The following is a 22,212-nucleotide window of genomic DNA, read 5'->3' on the forward strand; positions in this document are numbered from 1 at the left end:
TTTCCCCTCCACCCACGCAAGGACCAACTGTTGAGAGATAAACAGTAAGCGAGGGGAGAACATCAGGGTAAGGAAATATCTAAAGGGTGCATGGATTTTTTTAAAGAAAATTTTGTAGAGATCTGAAAAATTAAGATGTAATGATTAATTATTGTGTACTAACAAGTAAAAAAAAAAAAAAAAAAAAATATTTTATTTTGTTGAGGAAATTTTTTATGAAAATTATTTTTATTCTGAGTAATTTTTTTTTAATTATTATTATTATTATTTTTTTTATTATTATTATTATTATTGTAGTAATAATTTTTATTATAATTATTATTTTTATAATTATAAATAACAGAAATTTTTTTTTTTTTACTAGAATCGTAAATTTACAAGCATGTATGGAAAATACACATTCCATGCTTGTAAAGAAGGACTTTCTTATAAACTCCGCCGTCCATCTTACGGCATGTAACAAATTTTATTTTGTTGAGGAAATTTTTTATGAAAATTATTTTTATTCTGAGTAATTTTTTTTTTTTTTCTGAAATTATTATTATTATTATTATTATTATTATTATTATTATTATTATTGTAATAATAATTTTTATTATAATTATTATTTTTATAATTATAAATAACAGAAAATTTTTTACTAGAATCGTAAATTTACAAGCATGTATGGAAAACACACATTCCATGCTTGTAAAGAAGGACTTTCTTATAAACTCCGCCGTCCATCTTACGGCATGTAACATGTAAGTAGTAAGCTCAAAAATTACAAGACAAATTTTCTTAATAAATTTTTATTTTCTAATCATTTTAATCCAATTTTTAAAAATTAATAATAATAATTATATCTTTTTGTTTTTAAAATATCTGACAGTAAATTTTTCTATTGAACAATTTATTTTGATGAAAATTAATTTCATGAAAATAATTGACTTTTTTACTAGTAATTAATTGAATGACGTGTATTTACAAAATTAATTATAGAGCAGCATAAAATGAGATTGATTGCAATTACGCAAAAAAATCAAATGAGAACTTACTCTACGTACATAATTTACATATGTAATGTTGTACAGTAAATAAATGAATGAAACAATTGAAATTGAATATGCCTAGACTATAAAAGTGTCTCGAGTAAAAGGTATTCTAGCCCTCGAGACATTTCTCGGGGAGCTAATGCTGTACAGAGATGGTGTTCGTGATGATAAATAACGTGACAATGGGATAATGAACAAATTGACCCTTAAATGCATCCCATTCGTTAGCCCGGGGAACTATAGAGTCGGAAGGTCGAATGTTAAAGAATCGCTGCTCAACACTAAAAACTCGTTTAATATAAGACATTTATTATCTACAAATGTATTTTAATGTCTTGCACATTAAAATTTATTATAAATTACGATTCATCATTGGCTAAGTGATTTATATTTTCGATTAATCATAAATAGTACATAACTATGTGCTTTTCCTTGATTTTTAAATCGAAAAGTTGATTATATGACTTTTATAAATTTAAAAATTCTGATGCTGAAAAAATTAAAAAAACTTCAATATTCTGATATTCAAAACAAAATATAAACCAAATCAGCATTTGCATAATATGAAAAGAAAATAAACAAATTTTACTGAAGAAATATTAATACAGTTTTTTACGATAATGACCTAATTATCTTATTATTTCAATTTCAATAAAAAAAAAAAAAAAAAAAAAATTAGGTAATACTTACAGCATTATCAACATTTTAGAATTAAGGAAAGACTGATAGGATAGTTGAATTATGAGTGAGGTCAAGGCGCATAATATCCTCAAGCTTCCTTTTCTGCTTGTTCGTATATTACCCACGCAATAGTTTTATTTTACGCGAGTTCACCCACGTATGCTCACGTGTTTATCTTAATGCTCTTATTCTAGCTTCTTAATCTTCATATTCTTTATCTTCTTTATCGTCTTTTTACTTAAACTCTTCCTTTATTCTCTTCACTATCATTTATTTCTAGGAAGAGTACAAACTTTTCACTTCTAGCAAACTTAAATTTGGCTTACAATAAATATTATTTAATTATTTTCCTCCGAGCGATAATATCCAGCGATAAAACACTTGACACACCTAAAACTCGATCCATCTATCCATACAGTCCATATATATATTTTTTTTTCTGTTCAAACATCCATGTATAACTCGTATATCGGGTTGTCAGTTAAAATAAGAGCGAGGATCTATGTAATATAACGGTGTATGTATGGTATATGGTATAGTAGTCAAATGACAAATTGTTTCCTGAATAAAGTACTCGGCTGAGTAACACAGGAACGTAACAGCCCTCCTCTTACTCTTCACTTTACTTCTATTTCATTCGAACACACATTGTCTCCACTCTGTTAAAATTGTTTCCAAGCAACACAAGACTAAAGGCCGATCGCGGATAAGAATCCCAGCTTAGCTTATTTTATTCTTCACTCAAAATTTATGTACATTATTTACCCATGCAAATAACTTTTTTCAATTTTCTATTGTATCTATATAGTATACGCAGATACGGTTTGGATCAGGCCTAAATAATTCCAGTAGTTGATATTTATCAAAACACCCAACTGAGTCAACGAACTGAAAATTGCTTTCTGTCTGCAAAATTTTTTATCACTCTTATCGTATACAATAATAACTTCTAAGAGTTTACTTTTTAATTATTCCGAGAAACTAATTTCATTCAAATTATCCGCAAAAATTTTTTATACTAAAGTGTAATACTTAGAAACACGCAATCTTTTGTACGAATCGATATCAGTTATGGCTTACATTTTTGGTTGTAATAAACTTACTTAAAAATAATAAACGTACTTAAAAATCACATAAAGCACGGAGAAAAGAAAAAGGCAAAAATTACATTACATATGTTATAATGTAACGTAGCGCTTTATATAAAAAAACTTGATACATTACTAATGTAATGAAAGCTCCGGATTTACTAGACAGCTTCGAGTTCATCGAAAAGAATCTTAACCTGAGGCATAATCGACTACTGAAAACAACTAAATCTAATAAAAATTATGTCATCAATAGTCCAAGAAACAGAAGATCAGTTCTTATTAATAGATATCACACAGACAACAATTTTTTTGATGGTTCCTATAAAACATTCTTAGTTAAATTAAAAGCAATCTTGTAATTCACAATGTTGCAATACTTTTCTTCATGTATATTGTATGCCTTAAGCGCGAAGCGCGCAGGTATGCTCTACTCTCGCCTAAAAATCGTGATTTTGATTAAAACGTGATTTTTATAATTTAAACGAAAAAAATTATGGATAAAAAGCATATTGAAATAAATAATAGTAACTACAGAATACGTTAAAAGAATTTTCTTATCGATTAAATAAGATTTCTCAGAAAAAACTCGTTTTTCTGATGAATTAAATGAATAAGAGCGTGGTATTCACGGGAGCTATGGGCTTGATAACACCACAACTTTGTCAAAAATCACTTTCACGATTTAATTTTTTTTTGTTTTATTCCTGAGGAAGTTTATCAAAACCCTTGTAAAAATTGCGTGTCAAAATAATTCCGTTTCGATACAGTTAATTTTTTTCGATTGTCAGTTCGGTGACTTTTTCTGCGATTTCGGCAACCATATATATTATCCCACAAAAAACAGTTTCACTGTAAACCGCCGCGCGAAGTACACGTCCAACTATTGTTACAAACTATAATAATTCAATTTTTACAAAAAACTATTGAATCAAAAAAAAAAAAAAAACGAAGTACAAAAAATTTTTTAGATTAAAAAACATTAAAGACAGTAAATATTAAGGAAAAAAATTGAATGTATTTGGTGAGCATCATTCGAATACTTTCATTATCCACAGTTTTTAAAATTGATACTTGTAGTGTGAATTGTATAGCACACCAAGTACACTAAATTTTTTTCCTTAGTATTTACTGTCTTTAATGTTTTTTTAATCTAAAAAATTTTTTGTACTTCGTTTTTTTTTTTTCGATTCAATAGTTTTTTGTAAAAATTGAATTATTATAGTTTGTAACAATAGTGGGACGTGTACTTGGCGCGGCGGTTTACAGTGAAACTGTTTTTTGTGGGATATATCTTTTTTTTGTAAAGAGTATATTAAGTGACATAATCAAATATTTTATAAATATTTTAAAATTTCAAATATATACTTCTCAAGTAATTCAGCTGATTCTTTATGCATGAATTTTTGTAATAATTTAATTACAAACAAAATAACTACAATACTTTAAATGACGCGTGTGACTAACCAATGTGACATCTAAAATATAGCGGTAATGATTTTGTGGCTCCACCTACTGTCATATATTGAAATGTTAAACTAAAGACCAACTACTTATATCGGCGCTAAGTTCAGTACTTAGTATATTAACTACTTAGATGGTAGAATAACAGGGTTAAGTGGTGCCAACTTGGAAATAAGAAAATTCGCCCTAAATTTGTAAAATCTTTTGTAGAATCGAAAACAGGCGCAAGCAAAAGTTTTCAAACTGGCGATATATTAAATAATTGTTAAGATCCAATAATTTTTTGTAATATATGCATAATTGGTAAAAAGAAACTTATTAACAATGATGTCAAGTGTTAGTGTCTTAGCAATAATAAAAAAATATAGAGCTAAATATGTGAGGAGGTTATGTTGACATATGATGAGAGAATAGAGACACGTTGTCTCACGCCATATATTGGACGTGTACTTGGCGCGAGACACTATCGTGTCTCCGGATTTTTCATAAACAGAATTGAAATGACTATAAACAAGCAGAAACTATAGATACATGATGGTATAATTACTAACTGCTTTATCATCTGTTAAAATTTTTCTTTAGTTCGACCTACAGAGGGGATAATACTACTCGCGGGAAAATTCAAATTAAAAACGAATAATTTTTGTTATGATCTAAATAATTTATGTATGACATGAGCGCTTAAGGCATGCTCATTTGGATTTTCCAAAATTTTATTCTTTCTTCTATTATAATTTTTTTATATTAATTTCTCTCAAAATTTTTGTATTACCAATGTGTATAAAGCCGATTGGCGTATAAGTATATAAATAAATAAATAAATTACAGTTTCAAATTGTAATTTTTAAAGAATTACATTGTAAAATGTAAATATTATATTAAAAGCTGTGAAAATTAACATTTAGTTTGAATTTTAAAAATGTTATTTTGAACTGCGATTTTTCTAGTTTGAAATTTGAAGCGACACTTATTACTATTTATAATGTAATTTTTTTCTTTGTTTTTTTTTTTTCTGTGAAGTTTCATATTTTTTAGAAAGTTAATTTAGAGCTAATTCATTAATCAATAAAAAATTATAGTCAGGTAGTGTTGAATTTATTTTTTTCAAGTTTATGGTCAAGTGTTTCATAGTTTACATCATCAGTTTTTGGAAATTTTAAGGTTTTATTGTACGGAAATTACATGTTAAGCATAAGTTAAGGTGACTCATAGTTTCGTGACCGGAAGTTTGGAAAAATTGATAGCTCGTAAGTTTTTATCTTCCTGCACTAATAGAAAATTTTAATTGATTCAAGAGAAAAATTTTTAAACTTAGAAATTTTTCTTCTTGATCCAAGATGATCAAACTCTAAAATTAATGTCCTTGAATTGAGTTAGTTTTATGATCAGTATGTGATGGAAATAGACATTTTTTAAAGGAAAAAATAAATTTTCTATAAATATGAAAAGTTTTGATTAATTCGGAAATAAAATTAATCCAGTGAAAATAATTTGTAAGAAAGTTAGTTTTTTATTAAAATTATTTATTTTAAATTTCAAGCTGTCTTTAAATGTGTCTAAATTATTTCTTTTCATTTTTAATTAAATAATTTCCGTTTTCAAGTTTAATTAAAAAAAAATTCTTAAAAAACATTAAGAAATGTCATGCAACCTAATTGAAGAATCTCGCAATTAAAAATACGAGACTTGGATTATGTTTAATTATATAAAAATTTTTTTAACAACTTAAAATCTTGACACTTTAATTATAATTACAGAGATTAATAAAATTGTATTTATGTTTACAAATAGCTTAAAATAAATAAATAAATATGCACGCAGGTCGTTATCTCTTATTTTACAGATTGATTGAATAAATTTACTCTGTTGAATGATCAAAATTTTTATTTAACCGCTGCATTTAATTGTCGTTAATAACTAAGTAATTATCAACGGGGTGTGAGATGAGTAACTAACTCTAACTCAAACTAATTAAATAACTAAGAATCGATAACTTGAAAAAGTGAGGCGTAAAATTGTTGCTAGTGTTCACTAACGATTGCTAAAATGTGTGACCTATAATACCACATTGGTATTACGTCAGATGTACACCCGAAGACAAATGTAGAGTTAATGAAAAGTAATGAGATAAAAATTCCCAAGTGATAATAATTGAAAATAATTATATATTTTTCTATTTATCAAGTAAGAATACGTTCTTAAAATCACTTATTTCGATAAAATTAATAGTTTTTTGGTCACTAAATTAAATCAAATAATTGTTTTGAATTTCAAGCTTTTAATTTTACACACAAATTGTTATACTTAATCATTTAAGAATCCGACCCATAAGAAAATTTAATTATTTTCGTCCCCCAAAGCTCATTGCGATACCACTACATTTAATTTTTTTTTATGGACTTGAGGAATTCCCAAAAATAATTCTTTTTTTTTTTTTACGGAAAATCGTCTTGTCATAAACTCGATGGTTGACAAATCTTATTACGAAAAAAGAAATCTGAAAAACAGTTGACCCTGCGGGCCATTCATGGAACTTCCCGCTATGTACAAGCTCAAAACACTTACAAAATTTCTACACTGAAAAAAAAAAAATCAACTTGAATCAAGAGAAAAATTCTTGAACCAAGAAAATAATTTTGAAAAGTTTCATTGTCTTGAATCAAGACGAAATATTCTTTAATCAAGTAAATTTTACTCATGCAAAAAAAAAATTTTCTACTCAAATCAAGAAGATGAAGTTTTTAAAAATTATTTACTTGATTCAAGTTAATTTTTTTTTCTGTGTAATTACAAGGTTTTGAGCTCTTTGTGCTTAAAAATAAAGCTGTTATACCATTCAAGCTTTTCGAGCTGTGTAGGTAGAGCACTATTTTGAATACTTTGAACTGCAATATCTCTATAACGAATTAAATGATATCGACTTTCTCAAAATCTATCGTGCTGAATTGGTTTAATTTTTCAAGAAATCTAAATTCACTTAAACTCTTTTAAATGCGGTATATGATGATTTGATCGGTCAAGCCGTTGATATGTTAGAAAAAGGAAAAATTCAAAAGTTTTTTTTCTTTGTCGCCTTATCTTAAAGTAGGTAAAAAAAATCTAATGATTATTTGTGTGTTATTATAAAGTTTCATTCATTTTTCGTATGTTTTTTTTTATTTTTTTTTTATTCATTAATTTGAGTTAAAAAAAGAAAACAAAAAATTTTTTTTTTCATCTCAATTAATGGAAAGTTGTAAATTATCAATCTTTTATAATATACTTATTTCATAGTTGTAAAATTACACTGATAAAAAAATCATCTGAATCCAGCAGAATCAAGTAAAATTTACTTGAACCAATTACAATTTTTGAATTCTAAAATTTTTCTGCTCGATTCAGGATGATCAAATTTTCCTAGATTAATTTCTTGGTTTAAAATTTTTTTTCTAGAATCAAATTAAGTTTCTTATCAGTGGTCTCTCCTACAAACTGTTTGTTATCAGTGCATAAAGAAAGTTAAACTTTTAAAAGATTACAAACAATTACGGATTGCGATTATTTAGAGCGAGTTCAAAAAATTTCTCCTGATGATATTTAAAAATTACACTCGTATAATAATTATGAACAATAAATAGTCATAAATAAAAACAAATTAACAATTTCAGAAAAGTGACAAAATAATCCTGTTATAAATAAGCAATGTTTTTAATTGAAACAATGACTCACTTAAAGTAATATTTGACTCTTGTATTATCTAATACATACATTGATATAGATAAAACTTTAGTTTGTTATATTTTATTAATGACCCGCTAACAATGTTAATTTATGTATGTACATTACATAAACACAAGGTAATAATGAGGTTCACGTTCACATAACACTTGTGAAAAAAATATTACTTCAATTCAATATTTTGTTATTATGCAAGCCTAATACCGACTTTGAAAACAAACAATCGTATTTAAATTAAAATTTCTATTGTGATTTAGGTAATCGCATTTTATTCACAATTTGATGATTCTTGCATTAGAAGGTATATTCATTGTTTCTCAGAATAAGGAGACTTTCAATTATATTAATTTTTTGTATTCAGCTCACGTTAATTTTTTATTCAAACTTACAAACACATTCCATAAAACATCGACTGGTTTTTAAATTATCACAAAAAATTTATTATGCACATATTGTAAATTTAATTTAACATTTGAATTTTCAATTTACATAAATTGAATTTTCTTTTTTTTTTTTATTTTTAAAAATTATGTAAATTTAAAATTTAAGCGACTAGTGACATCTTTTGGAAAAGCAATTATTTAACTGCAGGTACAAGCGGCCACCATTCTATCTACAGTATCGCCCGCCATTTCATCCGATAAAGAAACTTGCTGAATTTTTTTATTCATATTTTATACATTTTTTTATTAATTTATTTGTAGCTGATACATATGGATACATTATTGACGCAGATGTTCCAAATCCAGAAGTCAGGGCAGCATTAATTTAAATAATTTATCATTCATCATTCTTTATATTTATTTTTCTCTCATACATCCATATATTTTACCTTTATCTTTGTTCTTTCATCAGAGTTTTGTTTTGCAAACAGAGATAAAATGCAGTTGGCAGATTTCATGGTATAATTACCAAAAAACAAGTTCAAAAGAGAACAAGAAAACAGCAAGAGTAAAATCAAGTCAAGACAGACCAAGACCGAAAAATTATATTATTTAGCTTATCATCAGACATCCATGTACGTAAATGTACATACCAACAGTCAGAGCAAGTCTCAAGTACACAATACACAATAGACAATGTTCGCGACTTTTATCATAAATCATAATAACATTAAATATACATTATATATAATAATATAATATAATCTAAGTTTTAATACTAGGTAATAAGAGAAGTGGAAATTTTATTGGCGACTGTTTCACACCCGTTCTACGGCGTACGTCAATCAGTAGCGGGATTTTTTTTTTATATCTTATTTAATGTCGTCAGTTTATATTAACACAAGTCAACACCCGTTCGCTGTTCACCGCTGTTGCTGTGTGTATGTATGTATATATTCATACATTAGTTGTATATATACATATACAATCGGTTGTTTAGATTTATTTCGAGCTTAGACGCATATCAGGAAGGAAGAGTGACGCGTTAGTACCGGAGAAATATGTAATTATTGTGACTTAAATTTATTGTTTTTTTACAAGTTAAATATTGCTTTATTTTTCTATTGTTTGTAATTTATTATAAGTAATTATTTAACGGTTCAGAATAACGTGTTTTGTTGGATAAAAGTGATTTTTATGCGTGTTAACCTAGAAATAGGATTGTGTTTATGACATTTGTTTGGAGTTTATTTGGTAATAATTGTTGATTGATTTTTATAAAATAATTGTCTCATAAAAGTGATGAGTGAGTTGTTTTGTATGTTAGATTTAATTGACGTGGGTCTGTTATCAATGTTACTTTAATTGACAATTAATGCGTTTCATATAAAGTTATGAGTTTATTTATAAATTTAATTTATGACGTATTTTTATCATTTGAAATATACAATTTTAAGATAATATTCAATATTTTCAGAGTTTGGGATTGTCTTAACAGACTTATTGGAAATAACAATAATAACAGAGAAAAACAGATTCAAGGTTAAACATGTTAGATATTTAGATTGTGAGTTATTTATTTCTGGAGCAGTGCAAAGAATTGTATGACTAATGTTTTTTTTAATTATATAATATAATATGATGTAAATTTGATAATTATATTTATATGTAAATACGAAAGTGGTTTTATTTATAAATTTGTTTTGTGTTTAATGTGTTACAGGTATTTGTGAATTTTTGAGAATAAAGGATTGTTGATTTACTGCTACTTGTTCTACAACAACAACAACCACTGCTACTACTACTAATTCTACTGCAGTAATAATAGTATAAGTAAAAATAAAAACAAGTGACCAAAGAAACATGTGATGCGACTTTTACGAAACGGTGTTGCATGGTTGAGATGCATTATACGTCGATATCCCACGATTTGCCTGGTGAATTTTTTCCTTCACACCAAGGATCAAAGGTCATTATTTTATTATTTATTCAATATATTATATTTCATTGTTGATTATTTAATTGTGATTTTATTTTGTTTTATCTTGCTTGCTTTGAATTCTATTCAGGGTTGCTACTTAAGAAACGTTGATTTTTTATAACACAAGTATTACAAGGATACTTAATCAATGAAATGATTATTTTATTATTCCAACTATATGCTAAATATAGTTTTTTCTATTATTTTATTTTCCATTCTATTATTTTCATTTTTTTAAAGAAATTTTCCATTGTTTGAATAACAAAAATAAAAATAAATAAATAAATCTGAATTGCTGACAAAAAAAAAAAATTACAATATCTTTTAAGAATTATTAATGGTATTAAATATAAATTTATCTAATTGTAACTATACTTTATCAACTATAGAAGCCAGTTTATCGAAAATTATATAAATTCAAAAAATAAACTTAAAAAAAATATTTAAACTTTGACACACTGCATATTATCAAAATTTAGTTTCATTTCACAAGCCGACAAAATATTTTTTGTACTTTTAATTTTATACATTAAACACTAAATATATGAACTTTAGAACCATTTGATGATTAATTCTAAAATATTTATAATTTAATTGAAAATAATACTTCAAAAATATATAATATTTTTCATTTTGTAATTTATTCATACCAAACAGGAAGTAGATAATATTTTACTCTTGAATTATTAAGGTATTTACATAGTATCTTTTGTGTCAAAAGTCTGTAGTTTTATCTTGAGAACATTTATAGTAAATCATAGATAAATTTTTTTTATTTGATTAAAATTTAAAGAAGATATTTTATAAAAAATAAAACTTGAAAGTGTAAATTATGCACAGGAACAAATAGGCTAAAAAGTTGATAATCAGAGCAAGCAAAAGAAAAAAATATAATAATAAAAAAAACATAACTGTATGCAATTAAAAAGTTTTTATCTGTATTATGACAACAAAATGAATTATTAGTGACAAAATAAAACTTTATTGTCAGTTATATATCTGTTGTAAAAATTTAACAATAGGCAAAATTTTCCATAGAAACTCGTAATAATCATGTAATTATTTTGTTATGTACAAGGAATGATTCAATCAATATATATTTTATTTTTGTAGTTTAATAAAGTAATTATTCAATTTAAGGATTAAGTAAGAAATCTTGAAAATAATTTGCGACATCTTAATTAAAATAATAATTACTAGTAAATGTATCTTTAGAATAAAATTCATTTATTTTATCTTTTTTAAATTGTCATTTATTGTCGGTTCAATAAAGCAAATGTCAAACGTATCTATAAAAAAGTTATTTCCACCGGATAGTTAATGTCTCAGGCAAAGTAAAATTGCAAAACTTTTTGACAGTTTCTAATTTACTCACCCGTACAGTAATTTTGTTTAATTTTATTATTAGACATACATAAAAATCACTGTCAAAATCATAATTGTTCATCGAGTTTCATAATTACCTTTTGTTTTTCTTATTTAAAGTTTATCTTTATGATAAATTTATTATTTAGTCAAAAACAATTATCAGAAAGTGTTGTAAAATTCAAATAAAACAATCCTATGAATTTTGATAAAAAAATCAGCGATTGCAAAAATTTTATTAATTTTGTTGAATAGTATATTACACTATTAGGGCAGAAAGTTTGAGATTTCTGCACTACGTGCCATGATGCCCGTGGCGTAGCCGAGGGCATCACGGCGCGCAGTTCAGAGCTCTCAAACTTCTGCCCGTGTAGTGTATACTATTCTTTATAGCCGGTCGAAAGTACGTAAAATATTTCATGTACTGTATCGAAAAAAAATTGATGCCAGCCCCCGACATAATCAAATTAAATTGTTGTTACTGCGTACATTTTTCTAAATAATTCATTAATTAAATAAAGTTGATCCATTTTACACACGTCACTGTCAAACTGAATCTCAGTACAGTACAACCTGGTTATAAGTTACATCGGATGATCTACTCACTCTTACGACAGTTATATTTTTATCTATATCTCTATCTATATACGAAATATTTCATGTAAGTAGAAGAAAGAAAGAGATATAACCAAGTTGTATTGTACCATCAATCGTAAATGATCAGCGTAAACAAAACATAGTTAGTAACAAATGACTAATGTCAGCCGCGGTAGCGAAAGCATTTGCTCCCGCTGTTATAGAAGGCGAATGTGTAGCTTAATCAATGCACGAATCTTTAACTTTCTGCCTCGAAATAGGTACAAAAGATGCGTACTTTCGACCGAGGTATAAAGAAATAGTATATTACACACCTAGGGAAGTAAAGTAAGAAATGTCTCAGATCACATGTAATTGTTGGCCGAGGCGAAGCCGAGGTCAACAAACATGTGATCTGAGACATTTCTTACTTTACTTCCCTAGGTGTGTATACTATTTTTTTGTCCGACGAAGGCGGAAAGCGGCAACTTAGTTTAGCGCAGCGGGACGAAAGTTGTCACTTTCCGCCCGGAGGGCAAAAAAGTTTGCTAAATTGAATCAAAGTTTCATAAACTCCATGAATAATTTCAATAAATTTGTTTTGTTATCTACAACAATATTATCATAAGCTTCACACGTTTAATTATTATTAATAATAATAATAATCTGATGTTTAATTATTGTCATTAAAAATCAAGAAACTTTTAACGAATTTAGAAACAAAAAGTTGAAAATGAATAAAATAAATGAATTGATAATTTAATAAAATGTCTAGTAGCAACTCTGGAATAATTAACAATGAAAAATTTATTTTATTTCAAAATAAGCAATAACTTGTAATTAACAGCTTGTGTAACTTAGAGGTTAGTGAGTTTTATTTTGTTTTGAATTATCAGGATAAATATTTTGCCAATGATACTAACTCCTCCAGTGGTAACTTGTTACCCGGTGACATGAACCAAGGCGATAAAATTTACAAGGACCGCAAAGAGCACAAAGAAAAATATCGAGCATACCGGAAATACTCAGAGCTGACACCGCCAACTCTACATTCCTATGATAATTATGGGTTGGTCAATAGTCAAACTATTTTCATCATCAATTAATAATAATTAAAATTAATTATTGACTAGTCTCACTTATACTATTATCTATGTCAACAATAACTAAACGTATACTTAACTTTCTCTGTCGACAATTTTTGATTTCGTAATAACACAATATTTAAATTAACAGAAACTCATTGGGAAGTAAGTCAAATTCATTACCAGGACGATCCAACACAACGCTACATGGATCCGAGCCACTGGTGGCTACTGGAATTTCACCAGAAGACCTCGCGAACCAGTTAACACTTCTAGATCTGAGTGTCTTCAAAGCAATAAGGCCTGAAGAGCTGTCGAGCTGTTCATGGAACAAAAAAAATAAACTTCTGGTAGCTCCAAATGTCGTTGCATTCACGCGACGATTTAACCATGTCAGCTTTTGGACAGTCCAGGAAATTCTTAATTTTTCGACGCCTAAACAGCGTTCGGAAATGATTGCGCATTTTATTCGGGTCGCTAAGAAATTATACGACTTGAATAATATGCATTCATTATTTGCCATTATATCCGGCCTCCAAAGTGCTCCAATATATAGGTAAGGAAAATGCTCATTGTTATTCTTATTCTTATTTGTACTTGACTTAAATTAATTAATTTATTTATTATTTATTTTTTTTTTATTTCAGGCTCAATAAAACATGGGCATGTCTTTCTAAAAAAGACAAATGTACATTTGATAAACTCGCTGAAGTATTTAGTGATAAAAATAATTGGACTAATTTACGTGAACACATGGTTACTCTTAAATTACCATGCATTCCTTACCTTGGTTTATTTCTTACTGATCTTGTTTATATTGATATGGCTCATCCACCGTCTAAAGTACGTCAATATCATTGTAATATAATTTAAAACTAATTCAAGATTTAAGTAGATAAAGGTGTTATATTTTTTTGTATCGGCAATTATTTATATAAACATATGATTTAGAAAGAATTGAATTTTTAAATTATTGTTAATTTTATTTTACGTAAAACTTCTTTTCTATAAATAAAAAATGACATTTTAATCTTCTTAGATTTAATGATAATATTTGAAAGAAATTAAGGTATTTAATTTAATTTAATTGATTACAGAATAATGAAAATCATCAACGAGCTATAAAAATGAATACTGTGCTAACAAGAGTGACAGTATTCCAAGCAAGCGAATACTCTGGAATAATTCCATTACCTGATGTACAAAGATATTTAAACAATGTTCGTTATATCGAAGAACTTCAAAAATTTTTAGAAGACGATCATTTTAAGTAAGAAGTTATTCGTGAACATTCATCAATCAAACACTCAATAATTTTTTACACACTATATCTAATATTTATTCTATTTTTAGACTGTCAATAAAACTCGAGCCTAACTCACCAGTTGCCTCGTCAAGCAGCAGTAAAGAGTCTGTAGGTGATGTTGTAACAGGTGTAGCCGCCCTTTCATTGTCTCCCGCACGTGGTTGCGCGGGTTCTTTAAGATTACACGCGGCTTCTGCTGCCAACAAATTCGTTCCTGGTCATCGCAAATGTCGCAGCTTAGGAACAAAGTAAGTACAGTTATTTGTAAATACAAAATGCAAATTAAATTTAATTAATATACCTAATTAAAAGAGAAAAAAACCGAATTAAAAGGTGATAAAAATCTATTTCGATTAAAAATAATAAACAGAAAATTAGGTAGTTGAATATAAATATTTCAATTAAAAAAAAAAAAAAAAATCCTGTGATTGTTTATTATGGCTCTGTCAGATTTCGTAGCACGAGCCTTCCACGCAACTTTCATAAGCAAGGAGGTCGATATGGAACTAGCTTTGGAACTTCTGGGTGAGTCCCGTACCAGGATCATGAGTTTTAGGGATTCAATGACATTAATAAATTATTTTACTGACAAATTTATATTTTCGTTATTATTATTATTATTATTATTATTATTATTATTATTATTATTACTATTTTTATTAATGTTATAATTATTAGTGATTGGCTTTATGATAAAAATATTACAATTATGTCTATGGCACCTTGGATCAAGGCATCGTGGATTATTTAGACTCTGCATGCGATTCATTTTTAATTACTATTTATTACACAGTTTGTGTATCATCAGTGATTAATTTTATCATTTATATTCATTTTTATTTATTATTTTATAGGTAAACATTTTTCACAGATGAAAACTGACAATATTTTCATTTATGACCATTAAAAAAAATTATTATTTTATTTAGCATGGTTTATATTATTTTTTGTTTTTTACAGTAATATCAAACATATATTATATATAATTTTATTAGACAAATACATTGATTATTATTATTATTATTATTATTACTATCATTATTATTATTTAATAGTGCCTGTTAAAAATAATTGAAATATTTGATAGCGAAAGTATTGTCTTGTGCGTCCATTATCGATGGGGAATCAAAACAATCAGAATGCTTGTCATCATAATGCATGACAATATCATTTACAGTAATCATTTGATTGTATTCATTAATAATAATATTTAATATATAAATATTATTTAAATGTACATATTTGTATTTTCAGTATATTTGGTAAATCAAACGTACCACCTGTGGAAACAAGTCAAGTGACTGTTCGTCATCTTCTAGATGATTCAGTGCTAGAAGAGCCTCATTTGGTATCACCAACTATTGATTTGGATGAAAATTCACCAGAGACTCCGGTTGATTCACTCAATGACGACTGCAGTTTACTTTCTCGTGTTAGGTAATTTTATTGATAGGTTTCTTATCAAAGTATTGATATTTCACAGTGAATCAATTTAAGTTTTTAATGTTTTTTGTTTGATAATATCATTTTGTATTTTTTTTTGTCCAGTACCCTTCCTATTCTACCTTGTGAAATTGATGGTGTAATGGAGCCACGTTGTTCGATGCAAGGATCATTAAGACGTAAAGTTATTCTAAGAGATGGCAAAAAACCAGCGGTTTCAACTTGGCAAAGATACTGGATACAACTATGGACAACTTCGATCGTTTATTTTTCACCAAAATGTTTCAAAGGGTAAATAGTTATTTTAAAAATTTTTAAGAGTATTATATTTTGCTTTGTTCTATTTTTTATCAGTGAATATTATATTATTAAAAATAAAAACCATCGATACAACTTTTGCGTTAGCATTATATTTTTTTCGTTAAGCTCCGGATGATCGGATTAGTCTAGAAAAAAAAATTACTAAAACTTGACTCGTTAATTTTTTTTTTGTTTTATTTGAAAGGATACAATTTTTTACACCTATAAAAAATCATAAAAATTTATTATTCTACGTGAGTTGGTACAGATTCTATGAAACAAAAATTGAAAAAGCTTAATCTTCTTTTTGAATTAAAGCTTTTACGAATTAAATTTTCAAAGTAAAGCAGAAGTAAACACCTTTTTTTTTTTTTTTTTTTTTTTTTTTTTTTTTTTATATCAAGCAGAATATTTGTATTGGAGTAATCCTTTCGTCCGAAAAAAAAGGCATCATATATTCAAATCCATTGATAAAAAATTCAAATTTATAAAATTTTATATCTCACTGATTATTAAGTACAACAAAAAATATGTTAGCTTTGATTTATATTTTAAATTTAATACTATGGAAATAATACAAATATAATACATAAATTATTTTATTCCATTCGTAGACAGTGCAAGTCAATTATCGATTTTAAAGTCACGACAGCTGCGTGACTGCTTTCATTTGAATGATTACTTGGAGCCAGTACATTGACTCCTGTTTATTGAATTATAATTTATAAAATAAATACTAATAGAGAAATGATATTTTTTTTGCAGATGCGATAGATCCGATTTCAAACGTGAACCATACAAAATGGTATCAATATTAGGATGGATTGTTGAGTATGGTGATAGTATATTTCATCGAGACACTTTTTTATTGACTGATCCCAATAAAGGTGATTATCATTATATATTTTAAAAAATTTTTCACTAAACTAATTAAATAAATTATTTTTTACAGGCAATGTTTATAAATTTCGTGCTGGATCAAGTGAATACGCAGAGCAGTGGGTGAAAGAACTTCGCGCAATTGTTCGAGGAATGATTGATAAGAAACCAGTTCCTGCAAATCTCATGTCTTTTGAGTAAATCTTGTTTTTTCTTTTTCTTTTTTTTTTTTTTTTTTTTTTTTGTGTTAAAATAACCTAATTTACACATACAGCTCATACAAATAATAATATACTTGACGCTTTGTATTTAATATAATATTATTGCCAATGCGTACGCCGAAACGGAAATTAATAACGAAAAAAACAACCAATTTGCTTATTACAAACATTGAAAGCAATGCTATATGTATCACTGTGTGTGCTAATAGCTTTGCAGAAGCCTAAATTATTACGTATGTTATTATATAGTTGCTTTTGAATTCTCTCGTATTTAATTTATTTAGTTTATATTATTTAATTGACATCATAAATGTATAGATAACACTGCCAAATTTAGAGAGATAAAAAATTAATTTATTGTTTATGTACTTTTTCACTTTTCTCTCACTTAATGTCAAATAATTTTAATAGTTAAAAGCTGAGAATTTATCATTTCATTTGATTAAATATTACATAATTAGTAGATTATATAAAATTATGCTTTTTTAGTAATAAATAATTAATAGAGCAATAATTTTTCTTTTATAAATTTCAGATGTAATAAATCGGCTCAATTAATGATGCTCTCTAAATTAAAAACTTTTTTTTTATTTACGTTTAATCACATGCTCAATTACAATAGAAATTATTAATGAATTAATGATTAATAAACTATTATTAGTTTTAATGAATAATTAATAAACGATTACTTCATTTGAATTAATATTAATTACTCAATGTATTGTCGTTTGTCATTTTTAAACTTATAAAAGTCAATAAATTAATTTATTGAGCCGATTAATCATTAATTGTGTAGCTTATATTTGCGTATCTAAGACTGTCAATTATATAAATAACAAGTGACTGTACAACAGTTTATAAAACTATCGACAAAATAAATTTTTGAGACTAAGTTTACATATAAATTTAAAAAGAATGTCTTTCGATTGAATCATTAGTTGTAAAATTCACAGTAATACGGGAGAAAAGAATGAAGTATGTTTGTAAAGATAAATTACAATTTATTTACAATAATAAATTGTAATGACTAATATTATTCAACTGTTTAAATACCAAAGGATTAAGTTGTAATTTTTTAATACAGCGTTATTCTAGAAACGTTGTGACAGTATTGTTTGGCAATATCTCTAAACTGAAAATAATAATTAGTCTAAATAATTAAAAAAAAAAAATGGATATACAAATAAAATCTGAAAATATTCATCGTTGCTGTTAGCTTGCCTTTTTGAATCGGCATATCATTAAATATAATCGTAATATAATAGAAAAAAAATATTATCTTAATTCTCGATAAATATCCTACTCTCGAATCATTATTAATTTGGTTATTTTAAAATTATTCATTGCTATTATCAAACCTAATGTTTCAGTACCACAATTTGAACCAAAAAAATTTTATATTTATACCACTAAAGTTTTTTTCAAAAATTTGATAAGATCTTGCCTGAAACAATGTGTAATTATTCTTTGAAAACTTTTGTATTGGCTTATTTCTAGCAATAATTATTAATATATACATCAATAATTTAAAATCAATTATTATTAGGTATATTTAAGTCATTTGCTTCATTGTATAAACCAAAACATATCATCATTATTTTTTTTATTTTCGATTAATAATTACGATTAGGCCACGATATTTATAAAGAAAAAAAGAAAAGAAGGTTTTGAATGATCTGAGGCTGATTAAACTAACGTCAATTATATGAAATGGTATGAATTTTTTTTTCTACTGAATGATGTGAATTAATTAACAAAAAACTAATAGTTAAAACAAGACATTATTAAATTTAATTACTGATTATTATAATCATAAACAATAACCTGACATTAATTTAAAGTTATATTTTATATTATTATTGTAATTATATGTTGATTTCTATTTTTATTTTTGTGTACGTGCTATAATTTAGTTTATTGTTTTAGTAACGATGCCAAAAAATATATCTATGTTGCTCTATTTTGTCCGTTAAATAGTTATTTAAATATTTAGGTGTACAACTTAGATTATTTTTTTTAATTTTATTATTGTATTACATAAGTGTGTAAAATCTGGTAGAATCCGAATTGACAGATTGTATTTTTTCTGGTTGTGATATCATACCTGTTGTAAATTTTGTACAAGCAAAAGGGAGAAAATTATTGTTAAATTCGTTTTTTATTTAAAAAAAAATTTTATGTTTCTAATTGTATCAATATTACCATTTTTTTCATGTTGGTTAAAAAATTATAAGAATAAATGATCATATTATTCAATCAATTAATGATCATTGACAATTATCAGCATAAAAAAAAAAAAACAAAAGATAAAAAGTCCAAAATAATTAATTAGTCTATTGCGTACTAACAAAATTAGATTCTGATAAATATGTAACGCAGGTATAAGAGTAATCGATATACAAAACAAAAATTATAAATATTGCAAATTAATTTATTTTTTTATTAACCATTCCGTCATTGGAGTACAGAATGTGGCTATTGTCGTGTATGACGAAAAAAAATTAATAATAAAAATGAAAACAATTTAGGTAAAAACAAAAAAAATGTAGACAATAGACAATAGAATATAAAATACATTTGAAAGAATTATTAATTGTATTACTTATTATTTATTAACAATTACTATAGACCATTTCATATCGTGTTGTGTAGATTTTTATGTTGCAAAAATTAAAATTTTTTTCCGATATTAAACTGAGCTCTTTTATTTATTAATATATCATACCTTTTAGAGTTTTTTTCAGTTTAAAATGGGCAACACATACTGCCGACATCAGACATATCCACGCAAGTGCCATTTGATAAGCAAACCATGCGCTGAAGAATTAAACTCCGTAAACTATGTTGGTCCATATTGTACTGGGATTTAACGAAGGTGTAAAGATTGTTCGTAAAGTTTTCTGGTACCGTTAAATTCTGAAATTTATGATTATTTGAAGTAATTATTTATGTTAAACTAGGCGAAAAAAATTTTTTCATTTTTCTTAATTACCTTATAAATTCACTTACTTGGAATTTTTGTATTAAACTTTTGTCTATTCCCAAATCCTCAGGGGTGAATTTATTGTCTCGTGTAAATGGCGATGTTGTATTTTCAAAAATGACATTTCCGAGGCAATAAGCTAAAAAATCTTCTCGCTCTATTTGAAATAAAGTTTAGTAAAATTGATGTAAAAAATAACGATTAGGATAATTTTATGAAAATTATTTTGAAAAATTAGAAATTTGAATTTAAAGTACACTGAGAAAAAAAAATACTTTTATTAAGAAAATTTTCTTGATACAAGAATTCATGTTCTTGAAAATTTTCAAGAATATATATTCTTAGCTCAAGAACTTGTTAAATTGATTGAAATAATTTTTACTTAATTTAAATAAAGCTATTCTCTTGTTTATTTATTATCCAAAGATAAATATTAATGCTCTTATCTTCAGAAATTAATAATTAATAATAATAAAATATTTGATCGTCATCGAATTTCTTGAATCAAGAAATTGTTAATTTAGTAAAAGTATTTTTTTTTCTTAGTGTAATTGAATAATTTTTTTTAAATTTGTATTTTACTGCAAATTTAAAAATTTTACAAATAACAGAATAAAAATAAAAATTTGAATTTATTCAAAGACCCTGATTATTATATCTATAAAAAAATATTTTAATATTTTAATACCTTCTTTTGGTAAAGACAGAAATAAATGTTGTCCAGGAGGAGTTTCTGCTTCAGTAAAGCCATAACATCCAACTATTAAAGTTGTGAATATTAAATAACAAATATTCATTTTTTATTTTTTATAAGATTCTTTATTCCTAAAAGCCAATATTCAAATATATACATATATATTTAGATATTTTAAGACAATAATATTATATATTTATTTCTCGTTATACCGAAGCAACAACAAACAAACAATTTTATTCAAAAACTTACTTCTATTCGTAAGGTTAATCACTGATCTCGATGAACTGACAAGTTTCTGAAGAAATAACGATATCATACAAATATATATCGGTACGATTACTAAAATCTTAATCCTTGATAGTATCACAAAAAATAGCAATAGCAAATCCGAGTTATATTTCATATTTCAAGAATTAATACTTAAAAAAATTGATTTTAAATTATATTTGCACTCGAAATTTAAAAATATTTTTCATAATAATGTTTGTATGCATATTTCTCAATTATGAGAATGAAAATGAAATGTTTTGTACAAATCAAACGATTATACGCACATTATTATTAATTTAAAGTTATGTATTTATAAATTATAATTCGTTAAATCCCTCGATATCTTAAGGGGTCATAAATAATGATAAATAACAATAAATATATCAAGCAAAATGCTGTAAATAAAGATAAGAAAATTGTATTACATAGATACATTTTCTGTATTAAAAATTATCATTCATTTTTTATAGTTTTTATATTTTTTTGTTATCAATAAGTAAAAAAAAATTTAATATTTTATAAAAGATAATTTTTAAGTTTTTTACTCTCTGCAGAGAAAATTGAAAATTTTCAAAAATTAAGAAATTTTTTGTCTTCAGTTTAACTAAAAAAATTGAATTTTTATTCAATTTTGCTGTTGCGAGAGTTTCATTGCTTAATTTGATATTCTTGTGGATTTTTATTTGAATGAAATTATTGAACAGCATCTAATTATTTTGCCGATTGAATTCAAAATTTG

The 22,212-nt window shown here is 25.8% G+C and overlaps 2 protein-coding genes across 12 annotated transcripts; one reads left to right on the plus strand and one right to left on the minus strand.

The window, feature by feature from the left end:
• Positions 1-8,850: 8,850 nt before the first annotated feature.
• On the plus strand, positions 8,851-17,567 carry LOC123262710 (ras-specific guanine nucleotide-releasing factor RalGPS2-like). 8 transcript variants are annotated; one of them, XM_044725061.1, is made up of 13 exons: positions 9,176-9,621; positions 9,845-9,969; positions 10,091-10,336; positions 13,186-13,358; positions 13,526-13,930; positions 14,022-14,217; positions 14,472-14,644; positions 14,728-14,928; positions 15,131-15,205; positions 15,935-16,117; positions 16,229-16,414; positions 17,189-17,310; positions 17,376-17,567. In XM_044725061.1, exons 3-13 carry the CDS (start codon positions 10,262-10,264, stop codon positions 17,501-17,503), a joined length of 1,917 nt encoding a protein of 638 aa, XP_044580996.1. In that variant the 5' UTR covers positions 9,176-9,621; positions 9,845-9,969; positions 10,091-10,261; the 3' UTR covers positions 17,504-17,567. The 8 variants fall into 8 exon arrangements, with proteins under 8 accessions (XP_044580998.1, XP_044581000.1, XP_044580996.1 ...); XM_044725060.1 differs by having other exon boundaries at positions 9,845-9,934; XM_044725062.1 differs by having other exon boundaries at positions 9,176-9,430; positions 9,845-9,934.
• A 1,382-nt stretch (positions 17,568-18,949) lies between these two features.
• Positions 18,950-21,731, minus strand: LOC123262711. Of its 4 annotated transcripts, XM_044725067.1 has the most exons (5): positions 21,453-21,712; positions 21,195-21,266; positions 20,533-20,663; positions 20,249-20,439; positions 18,950-19,627 (listed from the first exon to the last, which is right to left on the minus strand). In XM_044725067.1, the coding sequence occupies exons 1-4, from the start codon at positions 21,604-21,606 to the stop codon at positions 20,269-20,271; spliced, it is 528 nt and encodes a 175-aa protein (XP_044581002.1). In that variant the 5' UTR covers positions 21,607-21,712; the 3' UTR covers positions 18,950-19,627; positions 20,249-20,268. The 4 variants fall into 4 exon arrangements, with proteins under 4 accessions (XP_044581002.1, XP_044581001.1, XP_044581003.1 ...); XM_044725066.1 differs by lacking the exon at positions 18,950-19,627 and having other exon boundaries at positions 19,934-20,439; positions 21,453-21,711; XM_044725068.1 differs by lacking the exon at positions 18,950-19,627 and having other exon boundaries at positions 19,934-20,439; positions 21,195-21,331; positions 21,453-21,704.
• Positions 21,732-22,212: the final 481 nt, after the last annotated feature.

Source organism: Cotesia glomerata, linkage group LG4, assembly GCF_020080835.1.
Source record: "Cotesia glomerata isolate CgM1 linkage group LG4, MPM_Cglom_v2.3, whole genome shotgun sequence".
NCBI lineage: Eukaryota > Metazoa > Arthropoda > Insecta > Hymenoptera > Braconidae > Cotesia > Cotesia glomerata.

What these genes read in the sequence shown, in the direction of transcription:
- LOC123262710 (XM_044725063.1), top strand. Translation starts at nt 10,262, where the DNA reads ATGGTTGAGATGCATTATACGTCGATATCCCACGATTTGCCTGGTGAA. An exon ending in TTAGAAGACGATCATTTTAA is followed by an intron (nt 14,645 to 14,727) that starts GTAAGAAGTTAT and finishes TTCTATTTTTAG; the next exon opens with ACTGTCAATAAAACTCGAGC. An exon ending in TCACCAAAATGTTTCAAAGG is followed by an intron (nt 16,415 to 17,188) that starts GTAAATAGTTAT and finishes TTTTTTTTGCAG; the next exon opens with ATGCGATAGATCCGATTTCA.
- LOC123262711 (XM_044725067.1), bottom strand. Translation starts at nt 21,606, where the DNA reads ATGAAATATAACTCGGATTTGCTATTGCTATTTTTTGTGATACTATCA. An exon ending in GATTAACCTTACGAATAGAA is followed by an intron (nt 21,267 to 21,452) that starts GTAAGTTTTTGA and finishes CAACTTTAATAG; the next exon opens with TTGGATGTTATGGCTTTACT. An exon ending in GTTTAATACAAAAATTCCAA is followed by an intron (nt 20,440 to 20,532) that starts GTAAGTGAATTT and finishes CATAAATTTCAG; the next exon opens with AATTTAACGGTACCAGAAAA.